At 36.3% G+C, this 21066-nt stretch overlaps 1 protein-coding gene across 1 annotated transcript in view; it reads left to right on the top strand.

The window, feature by feature from the left end:
- KY (kyphoscoliosis peptidase) overlaps positions 1-17138 on the top strand; it is a 34316-nt gene extending 17178 nt beyond the window's left edge. The window contains exons 4-10 of the mRNA XM_015815597.2: positions 406-462; positions 5362-5444; positions 8322-8430; positions 9940-10057; positions 14367-14555; positions 14660-14850; positions 15679-17138. Of these exons, the coding sequence (XP_015671083.1) occupies positions 406-462; positions 5362-5444; positions 8322-8430; positions 9940-10057; positions 14367-14555; positions 14660-14850; positions 15679-16583 (1652 nt within the window). The 3' untranslated portion in view covers positions 16584-17138. The remainder of the gene's footprint in view (positions 1-405; positions 463-5361; positions 5445-8321; positions 8431-9939; positions 10058-14366; positions 14556-14659; positions 14851-15678) is intronic.
- The last annotated feature ends 3928 nt before the right edge of the window (positions 17139-21066 follow it).

Consider the following 21066-nt stretch of genomic DNA (forward strand, 5'->3'; position numbering starts at 1 on the left):
GTCTGCGGCACTATTGTAATACTTGATAACTAAAATAAAGAGTTGAATAGATTGAGGAGAGAAAAATATCGAAAATCATCGAGAGTCTAAGTAAAACAATAGGCCCATTTCAGATGAAAATTTTGCAAAGCTATGACACAAATAATGATTACATCATCAACTCCTTGATATGCATACTCATGAAAAAGTATATATTTTTGTCCCGAACACTGCTCAACATGTGTTATTGTGGTGGGGAGACTTACTGTAAAGACTTTCTAATAGCAAAGAACTCTAACAGGTTCTCCAGCCTGATGTTTTCCAGTTGTGTGCTACCAAAACTTCCACAACTTTTCAAGCCAGCATATTAGAGTATGCATTTTTCTGTCTACCTAATTTGTTCATATTTCTTTCACAATTTCACAGCTTTTCAAGTGAATAGAAAGAGCAGACCCCGACCACCCGGACAGAAAGATCAGCATGGTAACTACATTATATTGTCTGTCCCGTTTTTTCCAACCAACTGTCTGTATATATGTCTATCTGTGTATCAGCAAGAAAACTCTCTGAACACAAATCAGAATGGGATCAAATATGGCACAGCAGAAAATGTCAGAAAAAGAAAAAATGAGTTTGTAAATGGGTCAGTCCAGCCAGGAACTACAGAGAAGAACATTCCAGCAAATCCATCATCAATTCAGCCTTATGTCAAAGGCTCTTGGGCACTGAATTGGAATACTGCCAAATGCTCCATTCTAAGCTCCCCCCCCTCCTGGCATTTGCATCCTGCTCTGTTTTTTTTATGCACACATATGTGTAAGCACACAAACAAGTAAAGAAAAAGCAGAAACATGCACACACTCACAGGAGGCCACACAATTCATAATTACACTATGGAAAAAAAGAAAATGCCTCCTATGGCTATTTATTGCTGGTAAAGGAATTCCATGTATAATGATCTACATGCTTTCCCTATCTTGTTGCAGATAGAGACAACATCCACTGTCTTCCAGTTGTCTGGCATCTTACCAGTTTTCTGAGATTTCTTAAGATAGTACATACAGCTTCTGCCAGATCATCTGCAAATTCCCTCTCTAATATGTTGCTGTTGCTTTAAGGGCAACTCCCAAGAACAACTCTCAAATCAAATAAGTTATGTATAAAAATGGAAAAAAGTTCACAGCTTGTTGTTCATCTTTGAATGTTGCCTGTGTTTAGTGACAATAAAAAATCCCCTGATACATCCCCCCCAGTGGATGTATATTACTTACAGATAGAATGTGAGATTTAAACTCATTAAGAATAAATGAATATTCCCTGATTATGTTTTTATCAATCTTTAGCCTGTTCTTCCCAAATGTCTGGGGAAAGATATAGTAATAGCACTTAGACTGGTCCGTATGTAAGTGTGTTTTACAGCACTTTCTGAGCAGCTTACAATGTCAGCTTATTGCCCCCAACTATCTGGGTTCTCATTTTACTGACTACAGAAGGATGGAAGGCTGAGTTTACCTTGAGCTCATCAGGATTGAACTCCAGACTTAGGCAGAATTAGCCTGCAGTACTGCATTCTAACCACTATGGCATCATGCCCAGTTGTTGATGAACACAGAGTCAAAACCAGAATTGTGTGCTTCTGCATTTTATTTTATTTATTTATTATTTATTTTAGGTTTGGTTAAATTAATTTTTAGTTTGTAAAACTAGTAGCATTTTGCCACTTTATTCACTGAACAACTGTTACAGTTATTTTCTTTCTATTTTGAACATACTTGAAAAAGTGTTTTTTGTGTTTGTTAGCATCTTTTGCCAACATGACTTGGTTACAAACATGGTACAAGCACTGTGAGTCACAACTGCAGATTACTATCTATTCAGTTGCATTTTTATTTTTTAAGACATCACCAGGAAAGGAATTTTGTTGCTTATGTCTCCATTCCCAGCTTCTCAAATTATTTATATGGTGTGATACACACACACACACACACACGTATAATTAATCATTACCCGTAGTTAATTTAATTTTTTCTTGAAATGAAGTCACCAGAAATGGAAGATAAATTGTATAATTTAAGTTTATTTACATTTCTGTACAGGCTGAGCAAAAGAGTTTTATAGTATTAATAACAGATTTCCATTTTCCACTATTTCTATTTACTTAATGGTAAATATCAAACTTTCCCCTTATTTTTCCAGTTTTATTAAATNAGAGAGAGAGAGAGAGAGAGAGAGAGAGAGAGAGAGAGAGAGAGAGAGAGAGAATTTTTGGTATGGTACTAACATATTCCAAGGTAATACATTGGCAACTCTCTTTTTTAGAAAATGCTTTTTCCCATGACTTAAGTCAGTGTTTCTCAACCCCAGGAACTTTAAACTTCAGCTCCAGAATTCCCCAGCCAGAAGCCTGGGAGTTGGAGTTCACACATCTTAAAAGTTGCTAAGGTTGAGAAACACTGATCTAACAGAGAGCATTTTCTGCATGTCCTTGGACTTTTGCAGTACAAATCTGATGGCTGTAGCTACCAGAGCATATTTTTTTAAAAAAAGACTATAGTAGTCATCTTAAATATTGCAGCCTAGGTCTGGTGTAGTTCTACAAAGAAGCAAACCAGATTTTAAAAGGCAAACAAAAGTTGAGTCTGTCAGAGGAGCAACCTTCAAAAAACTATCTAGATACTGTTATAATTCCAAATGTTTTGCAACCCTACTGGGGATGGAGATCCAATGTAGAACTTAAGAGAGCTTTTCATGTTCCTAACCTGATCTTTCCTAGTGCTAATTTGTAGAATTAGAATCCTTTACATTTGGCATACTGTATATTTTAGCTGAGATAGCAAATAGTAAGATGGGTTTTTAATGAAGTATTGGACACTGGGATAGACAGTGCCTGCCAGAACTTGATGTAGCCTTTGTTTGCTAAAATGGAGCAATGCACCTATTAATTTAGAATATGGCATATCATCCATGGACTAGCAATATATATTAACATTTCACCTAGATTAGTAAAACACAATAAAATATAAATTTAAAAAAGATCTATGTTAAAATACCAATATCTAGACCAGCTAACTACTGAAGCACAGCATCATTTATATTTTAAAAAATGCACTAGCAATGCACTAGCAGCTTGGTTGGTACAGAATTCCAGCTGTTAGTGGTATCTTTATATCATTGTATGACTTCTTGTGAATTCTGTTGCTGTTTGGAGCCTTTTCAGCCTTATAATCTGACAAAGAGCAAAACAGACCACCAATTTAAAGAATGGCCATGCTTCCAAATTTGCTTACTTTTTAGTAATTTTCAGAGATGTGCAGAGTAGGAACCTCTTAAATGCATAAATCTGCTTTAGCTCTTTTTAGGTTACTGTAATAGCCCTTTTCAGTAAAAGGCCATATATACAAACAAGCTTATTAAAGAGACAGATGCCTGGTGCTGAATGCTGGTTGAGACAGACAGATGGCTGCTCAGTACATTAGGCTGATGACAGGTACATCCTATCTTGCCTGACATTTTGCCTTCACTCACTGTAGCCTAGAAATGAAGTTTAATCCTAAAGTATCCTGTAGCTGCTATAGCTTCTGACACAAGGCTTTGCTTTGGCAGCATCTGTCCTTCCCTGTAAGCTCAGGTACAGAAGAAAGTTTAGGAACAAGATACTCCCTAACTTTAAAATATGGAATAGTGTAATTATGGGAAGCTCCAGTCTGAAATAGTATATTATTGCAGTTTGCTCTACATAGGGCTGTCACCTGGAAATTTCTGAGTAAATTATCTAAGTAAAGATGTTTGAGAATATGGAAGTTCACCCAAGGAATATCTCTACTTTGAAAATTGCAGTGGTTGCCAGGTGATTGTCAGCAACCCAAGGTGCTGAAAGCTCTACATATCTCAGGATCAAGATTTCTATGGGACTGTCTGTTCCCCAGGGGCTCTGCCTGTCCAATGAGATCAAATATGGTGAGCCTACTCTGGCTCCCTTCTTTTAGGAACTGCCATCTGCAGAACCTAAGGAGTTGAACCTTGGGCTCTCTTTTTTGAAATAGTTTTCTTCTAGATCTCACCCTGCTGAATTTTAGGATAATCATAAAAACTAGGCTTTTTAAGATAGCTCCGCGAGGAGACTTTGTGTTAGTAGGGATGGAGTTTGTTTGGATGGGGTTTGTCGATGGGCATAGTTTTCTTTGCAATGTTTGACTACTATGCTTTGTGCTATTACTTATGTTATTTTGTTATATTAATAGTTAATATTTTATTTAAAGCAATATGAGCTACTCAGAGTTCATTATATAGGAACAGCATATGAACCCCAGGCACTAATCAACTAAAATGGGTGTTTGGCAATGCACAATCTTGCTTAAAGATCAACTGCCTCACAACCTCCCCAATACACAACCAACCATTTTTTACATTCAGTCCAAATTTGTTACAATAGTTAAGATTCATATGGGAGGACTGAAATTTTACAACAATTTAAAGTTATTTCACAAGATCTCAGAAAAAAACATTAAAATGGATAATTCTCAGGATGGGTACTTTCTAAAAGTAGCGTGAATCCTAACTGCTGGATTAGATTATGTGCATTTTTACAAGTCCAACATAGGTTGAGCTATCTCTGCAACAGTGCCAGCCATGCAAGGTGATTAAGCCCCAAGTGTTCAGAAGAACACATGTATCAAACAAAATTCCTTGCTACTCAGAAAAAAAGTAGTTAGGTGTAAAAGAAAGCAGGGTCCCTGTCTTCTTTATAAAGTTGTAGAAATCATCTGATTTGAGGAGTAGGTGTTTTCATACTTTTGCATCTAGACCCTATCTAGAGTAGCACTTACTTGATGTAATATTGACTTTGTACTAACATTGTAAGACATAACTCTCATCAATTCTGATTCAATTCTGCTTAGCTGACATCTAACCTGAATAAATAGGAATGATAGTATTTGCAGACAAAATCTCACAAATATGTCAGCTTGGGAGAAAGTTACCTCATCTACTTTGCCCTAAGCAAGGCTGCTGAACAAGAAACTGCACACATATTAAGTAGAAAGCAATATACATTTGCTTCATTGCTTTTATTGCCAGCTTGACCCAAACATATCATGTACCCTTGCTTGGTCATATTTGTGCCTAATTGTCTGCTATTATTGCATCTTTAATATTTATTAGTTGTGTTATTTAGGATTTTACATAACATTTTGTTGTGTTAACATAATACAGTCAGCTAAAAAAAAACAAGTCTGACATAGAGAAGCCCTTATTATAGTTCTAAATTATTTTTACTAGGTTATTGGCTTGTTCTTTCTAGAATAATTAATCTAGGGAGATCAATTGAAGAAGAAGGTAGTATCCGGTCATCCTAATTATTCCTGATTGCATGTTTATTTTTAGCTTATCCATGGGACAAATCATGCTTAAAATCTATGCCTTTGGACCTGAAGCAATTTGAAAAATTGGATGCATATGCAAAAAAGGTAAATAAATTCTGAAAGTAATAACAGCATGCCTCAGAGTTGCCACCCTTTCTAGATATAACCCATGGCCCTAGATATATTAGTTTTTACCACATTGCATAGATTCTGGTGTTAATTATTTCCACAAACATTATGGAATTCATATGGAGTCCCATTATTTAGTTCTCTAGCTATTTTTAATTATGCTGATTTAGTTATCCTATCTTCCTGCTTTATATACAATATATTATTTCAATAATTGTGTTGTGTGTCCAAATTATTAGCATGTTTGACAGTCAAGAGCTAGAGAGCTTCTAATAAATAAGCTGATAATCCAGACACATAATGAATTAAAAACTACACAATAGTGTTGATTTAATACATACTTTCTCACATATGCACACAACTACTGTTTGAAGAAAGATAGAAGTAAATTGAACTGCAGCACACATTTATAATAGTTAGATCCTGGGAATTATATTATATCTGATTTGTAGAAAATAGGTGCTGCAGTCATCAGACTTATGACAAACTATAAAGTACAATTTGCTAAGATTTGATGGCTGCAATCTATTGATTCAGACAAGTTCCACTTGAACAGACTACAAGTGATCCATTTGAGAGCTTTACTGTATCTGTATTTGTGCCCCCATGTTGTATCTTCTATTCTATACTGATCTCATTCTTTCATAATTATCTTAAGGAAGCCATTTCCTCTTCTTGAAGAAAAATGCAAACTTATTCAAGTCCTAAACGTGAACTGGCAGCCCAATGAAAGCTGGATTTCCATAGAGAAAAACTGCTCAAAATATACCTGATATGTTATACTACCTTGAGTGGTCCAGTTGTTTTAGAAGTGTGAAACAGACAGATAGAATAAATGTTCCATTGGAAATTTGATGGAGCTTGGCAAACTTTCCCATCTGATGCTGCCTAATGATCTTTTCCTACCACTGTTCCACTGAGCAAAAAGTGTTTATAAGAGTTGACATCCAACATGTTTTACACTCATCATCTTTAACAAAGGCATTTTTGAAATATATAAGTTCAGATATAATTAGGTAAAATATCTACCATTTCCCAGTAAAGTTGCTAAATTTTAGAAATACAAGAATCTGTCTTACATCAAGCTAAAATTATTTTCCCATCTATCCTTGTGTAGACTGTATTGACCATCAGCAAGTCTCCAATTTCTACTATCTTGAGACTGGAAAGCTGAAGAACACTGTATATCAGCCTCATCTGTTAGCAATACACAATAGGAAATTTTCCTGCTCTCCAACCTTTTAACTGAAGATGCCAAGAATCAAACTTAAACATTTTTGCCTTTGTGTCATATATTCTGTCATTCTGTTCAGGTTCTTCCCCTAGATATTTTTCTGATCTTACTGCTTAAGAATTTTGAAATTTGCATCCATTTTTATCATTAAAGTCACAAGACTATAGAAGCTTTTAAAGAAACATCTCAAATCTTATCAAACACATTTTATTTTCCTCTAAATTCCTTAGATGTCTCACTTTGGGACTACTCTCAGGATTTATTTCCACTTTTGCAAAGAAAATCACATTGGCAACTCAATACAAGTTGATAAATATTTATTACAAAAACACTCACCCCAAGATAGATGCCAATAAAGGAGAATATTTATAGCTCAGGTTTGAAATGAGGGGTCCTTGGTGCTCTCTGAGCTTGGCTCATTGCAGTGTGGGCTACCAATGAGTTTGGGTCCCCTTCATCTGACAGCTCGTGTTCTTGCAATCTGATAGTTAGCTTCTTCGCTGTCTGTCCAATCCATGCAGGGGATTCGGTAGATTACATTGGAAGCATCTCCCACCTCCAAGCAATCTTTACAATGCATAATTTGTCCTTATATGGTATCCTCTAGGCAGCGTGCAATGCCCATTTGCAGATCTCGGAAGCTGCGTTTTACAGCTTCCGAAATGTTTTTGATGTATGACAGGGGTGTGCCATGTGGTTGGTCTTGTACCTTGTTTCTTCCTTTCTCTCCCCACCGTGTTGCGCAGACATCTTGTAACAAATTATTGTGGGTACCCATTCTGCTTGACTGGCCCAGATTAGATCTATGAGATACTTCTGATTATGCAGCTTCCAAATTTTTAATATATAGTATAGAATATAGAATATAGTCTTGGTCAGTAGATAGAGAAAATTACACATAAATAAAATCTCTGCTTTGACCTGATGACTGAGTAATTTTGGCTTTTAATAAGGATACATTGTGAAAGTAAATTATTGAATTGTAATCAGTTATACTCACACCTGAATAAACTGTACACATGTAACAGTAAAGTAATCCTTCCTAACAGTGTCTTTGAAACTTAAAACATGGGTGGCAGTCAAGTACAGTACAGCAGGACTAAGGGAAACCCTGCTCTATTTTAAACTTTGATGATTAATTAGGCTCTTGTACAAATATATCATCTTGCCCTCTCCCTCCAATCACCTAAACCAGACATGTCAAACTCGCGATGTCACGTGAAGTCGCGCAACGTATCGGAGCTTTTTTGCCATTGCCTGCAATGGGGTGGGCGTGGCTCCGGTATGATGAAACCGGCCCACGGGCCGGCAGTTTGACACCCTTGACCTAAACCAAACCATAAACTTCTGAGTTTTCTTTGTCAGAAGGAAATCAATTGTGTAATCAAATGTGCATCTGCAGCAACAGAGGGGAAGTATTTTGCCAACTGTTTCAAAAAAAAAAAGGTCTGGAAAATAAAGGATTGAACTGAATTGGATCTTATTGTCTTCTTTCTGGGCATGGATCTGACAAATAGAGATGCATGGATTTTCTGAACTGAACATTAGGGAAGGAAAGTCAACTGACTGTCGGTTTCAAATTAGACAATACCTTACTATCTAACATCCTCAAATTACAGGTGAATGCCAAAAGCAGTGTGGAAGAATTAGTGCAAACCTTGCTTCGTGTAGCACATACTGACCTGGAGAAAGTTAGGGCCATTTGGATGTGGATATGCCACCACATTGGTAAGCAGTTTCTTTTTATGAAATGTGTGGGTAAGGCTTGTTGTGTGCCTTGTATTTATGCCTGCTGTTCTGTTCTGACAGCCTAGAATGGGAATATGTGACTAAGGGTATAGTCTAGAACAAGGTTCTAATCCTTTTTTGCTCGTGGTCCTCTTTTGAGACCCATGTATCTCTGACTGTCATGGGTTCTTTTTCAAACTATACCAAATTTGATTGACCCATACTCCAAAGATCTAAAAAGCACTGGAACCCGGACCGGTGGTTATTTATATCTGTCTGTAAGTTTTGGGGAGCTGTTGTATTTTGGAAAAAAAACCAAGATATATAATTGAAACACACAAGTGCTTCCTATTGCCTCTATCTTATCCTATACAGTAGTTCTCGACTTACAACCATTTGTTTATAGACTATTTGGAATTACAACACCGAGAAAAGTGACTTATGGCTGGTGGTCATACTTACAACAATTGCAATATGCCCATCATCATAGCATCAAAATTCAGGCACTTAACAACTGGAATATATTTCCAATGGTAGCAGGTTCACACGATTGCCATTTGCGACTTTCCCAACCAGCTTCCAACAAGCAAAATCAATGGAAGCCAGATTTGCTTAATGACCATGCGATTCAGTTAACAATTGTGACAAAAAGATCATAAAATCAGGCACAACTTAAATCACTTAACCACCACCTTGCTTAGCAATAAAAATTCTGGCCCCGTTTGTGATTTGTGGTGCTGCCGCCATTGGGGAGAAGGTTCAAATAGGAGGGAAGGAAGGCAACACAGGCTTTCCTACAGGCTCCCTCATAGTTGCTGTTAGTTGGTATTTATTGTAAACTGTAGTCATTTTCAATTATTTATCCTGCTGAGATTAGCATAATATGAGAGAATTATGACAATTTGATCACATGTCTGATAGTTGAGTGGCCCTCTCAGAAACTTACTGTGGCTCCCTATAAATGTAGCATGATCCTGGAAGGGGGAGGTCATATGGCTCATGTTGAGAGCCACTGATCTAGAATGACTCTCTTCTGGGGAAAAATATAGATATTATCATTCACAGGAAATATCTATCTCCAGGTACCTTTCCAAGAATTGCCTATCATCAGGAAACATATATAAAATACTGCTTTTCTTGGATATTCCAACTTCCTTCTATCTTGGATATTCCAACTTCCTTCTATATCTGTTTTGCAAAACTGACAAAAATCTATTTTTTTCAGGAAAATATTTGGAACAATGAGTTATGAAAAAATATGTGTGAAAAATCTTTGGAGAAATGCATACAAAAAGCATATGTATAGACTAAACTGAGCTGGAAATTTAAATAAAACTTATTTTACATTTATATTTTACCCATTGTAGCTTTTTATCCGCTTACTGTTTAGGATAAGTCTACATGATCTATAGTGGAATGAGTATTAGTAGGTAGTTCTAGAGTACAGAAACTTTTGTAACTTCACATTGCTTGCTTTATATATTACTAATTGTTCCATTGTTCCTCCAGAATATGATGTTATAGGTTTCTTCAATAAAGAGAATCAGTCTTTCAGTCCCCAGGATGTTCTGAAGAGTGGAAAGAGCATTTGTGAGGGATATGCTGGCCTTTTTGAACAAATGTGCAGGTACATCAAGTTCAGAAATATTTGACCATATTCAATTGCTTTATCACCTGTGTATCTATTCCACCTCCATTTGCACGTAATAGGAATCTCATTTTGAACCTGTGTTATTGAATGGCAAGAAGTCCTAGAAAGGTTAATTTTGCTTATCATTCTTGCCCAATATAATTTATTTTGCACCATCTGCTGAAATTTACATTGTATTAACATAATGGCAGATGTGAATATGGGGATAATTTAGTTAGAAAGGTACTGTGTTTTTCTGGATATTTGAAGGTCAAAAAAAAAAGTCTGAAGGCTAGAAAATTGTGAGCCCACATCCACTCTCCAATTTATGTGTAAGGCAGAGGGGTAGAATTAGGGTATGCAAGTTAGTGTATTATGGAAGAGACCAAGCTACCTATATGTAGAACTTTTCTAATAATTTTATTTTATAAAATTGAATTGATGTTAGACATAGCTGGAAGTAACTTGAAGCTCTGTATTTCTGTACTGTCATCAGATTCTTAGTTTAATATTGAATAAGACTTTCTTCCAACACAGTCTTTATTCATTAGAAATAAACATATAATTAATAATTGACATCCAAAGTCTGGAAATATATTTACAAAAATATCTCAAGACAAAATATCTTGCACTAGAAAACAAATTATGAAATCTCATTTAAAAACCATTTTGATCAACTGAGTAAATGAACTCTTGATAAAACTGAGTTACCTGGAAGTTAAATAACTACTTACAACAAAATGTGATTGAAGACGCATATTGAGGTGTTAACATTTTTACAATATATATTAACAACTGTAACATTTATAGGCACGTTTGAATGCAAGTGCATTAACTAAATAGACCTATATTCATATTTTGCCACAAGCATTCATGTGCAGTCAAATCAAGCAACAACTCTCCATGTATATACATATACATATAATCTTTTATGATTGTAAGCAAACCAGACTTACCTTGATAGTAAGATGGGCAGCTAATAAATCTTATAAATAAATAAAGTCTTAAAATTCTCCAAAACAGGGACATATAGGGGCAGAAACAAATGTCCCCCAAACTATGAAAGACAATTATATATTTTCAACAGGTTGCACTTGCATGTCTACTTCTCACTCAACATGAAATTTAGCAATGCACTAATAACCTTTTCATGAGAAAAAAAATTGCTATGTTTAATAGAATTTTCCCTTAAATTGAGGCAGAATTGGGTTCTTCCCTGATGATTTCATTAAAAAAAAGGTGAAATAGAGCTACTCAACTTTTTTTTCCCAAAGCAAACTTTAACAAATGGCACTTTATTCTTTCTGCATGTCAAAGTACGTATAGTGCCTCCCATCTTAAATTAGGAAGGCATATGGAGAAAGAGAGCATTGCTTGCCCTCTACTTGATCTTGGATACTATGACATTTGTTAGGTCACCAGGATTCTAATTGGGGTCATTGTAGAACATCACCCATAATGACTGTAGAGTACTGACAACAGCAGCATGCTTAATTGTAACCATGATCTATAATTGTAACTATAATTGATTATGGAGCAAATTCGGTGACACAAAGCTCTCTTCTTTTGGCCATTTATTATATAATAGTCAATGGAAAGCATAACTTGTCTGATTTAGTAGAGCTTAGGTGAAGGATGTTTAATGTCCAGACATGAGTATAATCTTTTCTACCTAAGATTTTGATTATCTATTACATTTCCTGATGTTTAAAACTCTCATGGATTTTAGCTTAAATGCTGAATGAAGTCCAAGAACATTTACACTGTTTCTTTGCTGAAACAGCTGCTTGATTTGGCAGGCCTTGCAAGACTACAGTTGGGAGACAAAGAGCAGTCAGGGAGTATAATAAATTTTCTGAAGAATCCAAGCCTAAGCCTTAGAAAGCAATTTACTGCCTTGTTCCAGTAATTGTTAATGCAAAAAAATAGCTGTGGAAAAATACAGGGCTTACAAGACACCATCAACTTCTATTGTTGATGTAAATATTATAAATTTCCTTCTCTAGCTCATTATAATACTGGTTTTGTTTTTCAAAAAACGTTCAACTGCCTGTTTGCCATTTGAAACAGAAGATGCCCTAAATTCCAGAGCTTTGCTGATGCAGACGCTGTCTAGATTGGCAATTCTACAATTTGCTATAGCAAAGTTAATTGATTAAGGGCACCTCTAACTGGCAAACAAACTACTAGCTTGGCAAAGGAAAGTGGAAATGGGCAAAAAAATTTGTATCTCAGCAGTTTAATCCTAAATCAGTTATGACTCTAGCAGTGACCCAAAAGGAGATATTATAGGAAAGAACCAGCCATCCTATTGCGATTCCTCGCTAGCCTGTGGATCCGGCAGCTGAGTCTGAGGAATCAGATGAGGAGGGAGGCCTGGAGTGACATTAGAGGAAGGCTCTGAGGAGCTCCCAGACTTACAATCGGACGAGGAGCCTGGCCCCTTACTCGGGCTCAGGCTGAGACACAACTGTACTGGGAGCCTGAGTTGGACAGTGATGAAGAACAGTTGGGAAACATCCAGGATGCACGCAAGCACAGGCAAGAGAAGCGAGTAGAACAGAGGAATGCAATGGGGCGGCTCCAAAGGCAAAGGAAATGGCATTAGGAAGCCATGTCTTGGCTGAATTATAAAAGGGAAGGTGTGGGAGGTTCTGGTTGCCGAAGGCAACCGTTTGTATTGAGGATCAAGTTTATGGGAACTGTGTTTGTCTTGGACATTGACTCAGGTCTGTGAGAATAAAAAGGGATTGTTTTTTTCTTGTGGTTTCTGCCTGCTTGTTGGAAGAGGGGTTTCTCCTTGTGAGCATAACAAGGACTCTCGTAGGCTGGGACAGAACACATCCAACCAAGTGACCATTTGCTTGTTACATTGATTATACACACTTACCTTGTTTCCAGCTACATGGTTTATCACTGCCAATTGTCTCATTTATTCCCTAGCCTTGCTGAAATCTCTCTATTTCTCTTGCACTTTTCACAGGCCTTTATAGTTTTGTTCTCTCTTTTTCTTTTTTGTTGTGGTTCTCAATTTTTTTTATGCAGCTGAAGCAACCAAACTGTCTACAGTATTGAAGGAAGGTCATGCCATTCATGTAATATCATTGTAATTTGTAGCATTTTGCAGGTTATTTTCTATTCCCCATTGAAACATAGGCTAACATCTTATTTGCTTTTAATCATCTCCTTGCATTGAGCAGATACTTTTACTGAACTGTCTGCAATGATTGTATCTGTCTGCAATCAATTCCAATTGTTTCTTTCAATCTATGTTATTGCAAATTTAATTTCATCTACCATCACACTGCTCAAGCTACTGGCTTTGTTAAGAGCTGAGAGACCTCTTCCCATCCCTTTGGTAGATACTAGTTTCTTACTGATGAATATCTAACAGCAAAAAGACAAGAACCTAGGTTAGGTCAGTTCTACACATTGGGAACTTACAGACTGTGTAATTCTTTGGTTTTCCACCTTGCTCCTTCATTAATCAGTCAGTATTTCCTGAACACAGAACATACACAATCCATTGCAGGATTGTTGGAGATTTTTGTTCCTTCTTTGATTGGGTGGGTTTTTTGTTTGGTTTTTTTTGGGGGGGGGGGTTGGTGAGTCTATACACCTTTGGCTTTCTTCAAATCTGATGATCATTCTGTCTCTGAAGATTATAACATGAACAAGCTTTGAATGGATAGGTTCCATCAGAAACCTAACATCCATGTTCTGGTTCAGCTGTAGCTTCCATAATACTTGCAAAGATAGCTCCGGGGAAAGCACAATATAGGGATCTAACCGGCATGTGGCATGTCAAAATGAATATACTGTAATTATTAAAAAGTGTGAAGTGCATCTTTGCATACTGCACTTGAACTCTCATGTAGAAATTGTTACACTGGAAAAGGTTTACAAGGCATTAGGTGATCAATATGTAAAGTAACTAGATCATATTCCACCAGAGCCTTTAACAGATTCTTGGACTTTCTTTCTTTTTTTCCCCTTAAAAACAAAACAAAAAAGAAACAAACACAATTTGATGTCAACCAGTAGTTTTCACATATGCAAGTATTTAGGAGCAATTGAACGATGCATCACAAAATAGTGTCAAACGTCTTAATACAGTAAACATATCTTCCTGCACCAACATTCCAGCTAACACACTAACAATATGCATTATTGTACCAATAATAATGCAACAAAGGAACCATCTTCTTGGAATGCTTCATGGAAATTAACAATGATTATAAAAGAATGACATTATTCCAAGATGCACATGTTTAGTTCCCGAGGACTCATTCTTATCTTCTTTCAGGATTGCAGGGGTACAATGCATGAATTTATCTGGTTATTCTAAAGGCTATGGCTACAAAACAGGGCAGACCTTTGAAGGAGAGTATGACCATGCCTGGAATGCAGTTTACCTTGATGGAAGGTGGCATTTGGTGGACAGCACCTGGGGATGCGGCTCAATTGATGAAGGTTGCAGCAAGTTTACCTTCAGGTGCATGTCTCTGGTTCTAGTGTGCTGCTGGGTGCAGGGATGGGGTGAGGGCAGGGAGTAATTATGTACATTCTCAATAACATTCTGATCTCTTTTTGTTCTAGATACAATGATTTTTATTTCCTCACCCACCCTGCACTCTTTATTAATAATCATTTTCCAGACAACAACAACTGGCAGCTACTCAAACCAACTATGGCATTAAAACAGTTTGAAAATAACATGCTGTACAAGAGTGACTTTTACAAGATGGGATTGCTGGTGGCCCATCCAGAAACATCTATTATTCATACAGGTACAATCATACAGCTTCTTGCCTCATGCCAGTATTATTAGATATTTCCAGCTTTTGGAAGAAAAAGAAATTACAGCAAAATTTAAAACTGAGGGCCATTTTTAATTAATTTTTAAAGATTAGCTTGGTAGAAGTAGCTTGTGGTTCTTAAATTTCTAGTCATACTTACTTTTGCACTTATGCCAAGTACAATTTACGCCAAGTTCAAAATGCCACTACATAATTAGTCTGAAAGGGCCCCTAGAATTGTTTGCATATTTCAGTTTCAAAAGAAGGCACAAAAAAAAGAAAGGTTAAGAATACAAATGCCTCATAGGTGCAGGCTAATAAGCCTGATATATAAATAAATGTAAATAAATATTAGCTCATTGGTTTTCTGATGTTCCCAACCATCCCTTCAGTGTCAATTAGCAGTTTAACTAGACGAACATTTTCATTTTAGAATTCTATCTTTGGAACTTTCTTAACTTTCTCTGAAATCCAAAAGCTTCTACGCTGCTGAAGTCAGATCAATTATAAGTAAAAGCCACATATGATTTTATCTTGCCTCGGAATGATGAACAGTTCTATTACACTAGTAATAAAATAAAAACAAACAAGTCCCCAAATCTCCCTGTCTTCAACCCTGTTGCTGTTTTATTCTGAATTTGGATGTGACAGAGGTTTTGAACAATTTCTAATCACTCAACTACATTATTCTCCCTTTCTTTGCCAAAGTGACTGACAGCAAAGCTGAGTTCAGATCACTTTCTACAAGTTTTTTGATTGATTTGTGTTTCTCAATAATAAGACGTATTCTAACCAGCTTTCTTTATTTGCATGTTACAGTAAATGGAAAAGTCACAATAGTAGTGGAGAGCAGTTCTCCAATGCTGTTCATGTTTGAACTGAAAAGGGCAAAAGAATACAGCTTGATGACTTTGAAGAGGAATGGGATGAAACTGGAACTGTACCCACAGAAGATGGGGAGTCATAAACTCCAGATTTATGCCAAACCATTTAAAGATCTTGAAGAAATTTACATGTGCGTCCTAGAATACAACATTGAATGCAGTTCTATAGACACAAATGTTTGTTTCCCAAAGGAACTCTATCAACCAGTTGGGCCTAGCTGGTTCACAGAAAAACAGGGGATTCTCAGACCTTCACAAAAAGGTCCAGTTATTCATACTAATGATGGCTGCTGCAACCTCAGCTTCATCCTCAGTAAAGACTTGAACATTTTAGCCTCACTGCATTCAGACAGCCTAAGCCTCAGCGAAGAGGTAGGAAGACGACATATCTTACAACAATGCCAAGGAAACCAAATAAACTTTAAGATCCATCTTCCACATGCTGGGAATTTTGCTTTCAAAATCTTTGCTAAGAAAAAGTCAGATCCTGGTAACTATAACTATATCTTTAATTACCTCATCTGTTGTCCAAACACTAAGGTCAAATGGCCAATGTTCCCCCAGAAGTATAGTAAGTGGGCAGAAAGCTATGAATTAGTGGAACCTCTGGCTGCATTTCTACCAGCCAACTGCAACATTAAGTTCAAACTTAAACTTCACAGCATTGCCAAAGCATTTGTTCAATGTGAAAAAACCTGCCCCTTGTCTCTTAATAAGGATGGTTACTGGGAGGGATCCTGCAGTACTTCTGGATGCAGAGAGATATATGTGATGGTGTTGGAGAATGCGAACCACAAATTTTACTCACATATTTTGAAATATGAAATTGAATCACAGTAATAGGCGACTTGAACTTTTCCCATCTGCCCACACGCACAATATGTGATCTAATATAATCCATTTCACTCTGAATAATTTATTTCATGCTGTTGGATGACAATACTCATGCTACTGAAGCAGCAGCAAAACAATTTAACTTGATCAACCCCCATCCCTTGAGACTTTTCACTGATATTATATGATGCATGAAGTTTATACAAAATGTAACTTACTCATTGAAAACCAGGCAACATTTTTCCATAAATAACAAAATTATTTAGGTAATAAAGAAGTAATTATACGCATCTTCCCACCCATCTTGCGATAATTTTGAGATGTGACCACTGTTTCTGAAAAGATACGTTCAACATTATCATGGATAATAAAGGAGCATTGTAGAATTCATGTTGGGCCAAAGAGAGAAAAAGACCCACATTTTTGATTATCAATACAACAGTGGCTACAGAATTGGAAGAAATATGAAGAAATATGCTTTTACAAGACTATATTGTAAGCTTTCTTGTCTGCACGCCGTTGTCTTACAAGTATAAAATACTGAAAAGTTTTATACCAGAACTTAAATGCAATTAAATGCTCTTTTTTTACTGGGCTGTAACACCTAGCTAACATTTTAATAAGGATCACTTATCTTTCTGTAATTTATATAAAAAAATTATTTTGGGAGGAATGCTACTTCATGAACTACACACTGAAGTACCTCTGAATAACATAAGACAAATTAGATTACTACACAATTAAATACAAAAAGTTATTATTGAAACCAGTGCTCTCCTTATATAGAAATCATTTTTAATTTATAGTTTTGCTGAATCAAAAAAATGAATATTTCAATATAGGTTATAGTTTATCCAATCTATTTTACTATCAAAATGACCACATTTTGCATATTTCTTTTCTTAAAATAGTTTATCTAGTGAAATATGGTGCAGAAGCTTATTTAAAATGATCCTAGAGATGTTGCAATTCTGTATCATTAATTAATTTTTGATTATGTGTTTCATACATACAGAGAGCTATGTGGGTTCCCTGCCTCAGTCAGAAAATATTAGCAATTCATTTTATAAATGCCATTTATCTTACTATTGTTTTATTATAGTTTTGCAGAACTATAGGTTCACACAAAAACCTTTTGTCAAATAAGCAATTTTTCCTGCTCTGTTACTTAAATATCAGTAACAGACATTATCAGTGTTTCAAATGATGCAAGCCAGTAGACCCACTTGCAGTTCATGTTCTGCAGATTCAGGGACAGGGCAGATGATCATTGCTATGGAAAAATACCTCACTGTTATCAAACTGGTTCTCACTACGAATTTAACAAGTATTTCCTGACCTGACATTCTTCCTTTATGATGCAACAATTTGAAAAGCAAAGAATTTGTACTATGTGGAAATTCTAGTGCTTATCTTAAAACACATTTGGAAGACACTAGGTCAGGAAAGTATTTTTCTAACTATAATACTTGGTGCATAACCACAGAAAGTAGTCTAGGAAAATGGCACAGCAGCCTAACTTTGAAGAGTAATAGAACCCTATGTAAGAAACAACAAATTTAATTTGAATTTAATTAGATGAGGTTGACAGTATTTAAGATATGTAGCATTCATCTATCAAAGTTTTAATTTAAAAATACTTCAAAAAGTTCCTATAGAAAATCATTCTACAGGGGTTCATTTTGAAGATTTTGGCTCTTTGCCAATGAACTTTCAGGAGTGTGATCCTGTAGTGTAAACGAAGTAGGGACAGCATATAAAGAATTCCTGGAATTCTTTCTATCCCCATTAACAATACTGGCCACAGGAGATAGTCTTATTTTTTTTAATCCTGTGAAACAATGTTATATTTATGTGTATGTATATGTGTGTGTACATATATACCAGGAAGCACAGAAAAGGTTGTTTATGAGCTGTTGAGTCACATGACCCACTGCCCAACTCCTCTTCCATAGAGGTTCACAAAGAGTATTTTCTGAATTTTTGTTTCTTCTATAGTCCCCAGTCATATCCTACAGTGTGTTTGTGTACCTGAGACAATCTTGATTCTTAGCAATTGCCTGAACATGTCCCTACAGTTTTCTTGCCAAGATTTTAGAAATGGTTTGCCATTGCCTGCTTCCTAGGGCTAAGTGTTCGTGTGAGCCTGATCCAGGGTCATCCAGCTAACTTTGTGGCTAAGATGTAACTAGAACACAGCCTCCCATTTTCTTAACTACTGCACAAAATGGTTCTCTTAGCCATATCTAGCCTACTTTATATCACTTCTTGACAATATTCCACTGGATTGAAAAGAAAAAAAAGGGCTGGGTGGGGCCCAAGGTTATGTCCTATTCTAATTCTGACAATATACTCAAATCAGTTGTGATGCATGAAATATCGTAAAACACCAAGGATGACTAATATGTATGCTTTCCTTTATTTCTTGTATGTATGTCTTGAGAGGAAACTGCAAAAACCAATGTAGGATTGGAAACAAGTTCTAATTGTTACATAAATAAAGGCAGGACAAGAAGCAATGGATGGAAACCTATCAAGGAGAATCAGCCTAGAACTAAGGAGGAATTTCCTGATAGTTAGAACAATTAATCAGTGAAGCAATTTGCCATTGTGGGTGGTCTAAAACTGGACGTTTTTTAAGAAGAGACTGGACAGCCATTTGTCTGAAATAGTATAGGGTTTCCTGCCTGAGCAGGGGGTTGGACTAGAAGACCTCCAAGATCCCTTCCAACCCCGTTATTCTGTTAAATTTAACACATAGATTTTTCTAGTACAAAAGGGAACTCAGGTGAAAAAAAAATGCTGGGTATTCCAGAGTTTCTCCCAAGGATTCTCCATAACTTCTTTAGATTCCCTTCCCCCCCCCCCATTTTGCTCAATATAATGCATTGTAATATCCAGAGAATATTTTCCATTGTCTTTTGGCTATTTGGAGTCCCAAAAAAAATTGCCCCAATATTATATTATGATTTTCAGCAGCGAGATTTAATATTTTGGGGGGGAAGAGAGTCAATTTGGGACTTGTTTTGAAATTTTTCTAAGGTGTCAAGTGTGGGAAGTAGAAGACATTTGCCTATTTCCATTCCTATGTTGCTGAAATTGTTACAAGTGGTCCTTGGGTTACAACCACCTTAGTGACCATCCAAAGTTATGAATGGCATTGAACAAGGACGTATTTATTTTGAGAGTGCAAGTAACTCATTCATCTACTTCTTTCAAATTTTAAAAAGCACAAAAACTCTGGTGCAGCACTACCCTAAGGATTTTAATATTGAGCCCAGCTGTTGGATGCCATATCTTTTTATCTCATGAGTGTATTACTAAACAAGTGCATTCATTACACGTTCTATGAACTCATGGCTTTGACTACCAATTACATTATTAATGTATTTCATTTCCAAAATATTTTTAATATGTAAAATAGAAGGTGCATGCAGGCTCAAGCAAAATATAACCTCTGTAGTTATTAAAAGTCCAGGTTTGAAGGCAAAACTCCCCACCAACTTTATTAATTATAACACCATCTGATTATTCCCAAAAAACATTCAACTTTCTCAAGGCATAATCCAGTAGTAACAGATAAAAGTAGTTCCTACATCAGCTATTCAAGAGACATTTTTTCCCATATCCAAGTGTTGTTATGGTCATTACCCACATCAAATCAAGCAGTTTAATGTTTGAGAGGGTGTCAAAATGCCGGCCCATGGGCCGGATGCATCATGGCAAAACCACACCCACCCCATTGCCGGCAATGGAAAAAAAGTTGCGATATGTCACGACACGTCACATGACGTTGCGAGTTTGACATAAATTATGTCATAACAGCAAGAATTCTAATCTATTAGAACAGACATGTCAAACTCGTGACGTCACGTGACATTGTGCAACGTATCGGAGCTTTTTTGCCATTGCCAGCAATGGGGTGGGCGCGGCTCCGGTATGATGAAACCGGCCCGCGGGCCGGCAGTTTCACACCCCTGTATTAGAACAATCTTTTAATTTTGAGCTACTAATCATTTGAAAAAGATTGCTGTGCCAAAATTAAGAACTGTTTCAGGTACTTGACATCACTATTGGTTTTCTGAGAAACAAGTGTTTTTCAAGAACATAAAAACTAGCTGCTTAATTCCTGGAAAATACACGTAATAGCAAAGGCACGAGACCCAATTTAATGCAGTGGTTAAAGATTCAGGGGGAGAAACTAGAAAGCTGTAACTTCTAAGCTTGCCTTAGGCATGAAGCCAGGCTAAATGGGCCAATCTCTTACTCTTTGCTCTAGGAAGAAGGATATGGCAAACGACTTCCAAAAAGTGCAAATGCCACCCATACACTCTTCATCTACTTGACAAAGTTTATTGCAACAGTGAGATGGGTGGCATATAAACTTAATAAACAGTAATAATAATCCAGTTCAAACAACAATTATCTCTGCTCTCTCTGAGTTTATGAGTATCATCACAAAATGGTATTGGGAGCAATTTAAAAAAAA

Source organism: Protobothrops mucrosquamatus, unplaced genomic scaffold (genome assembly GCF_001527695.2).
Source record: "Protobothrops mucrosquamatus isolate PMUCROS unplaced genomic scaffold, P.Mucros_1.0 scaffold353, whole genome shotgun sequence".
NCBI lineage: Eukaryota > Metazoa > Chordata > Lepidosauria > Squamata > Viperidae > Protobothrops > Protobothrops mucrosquamatus.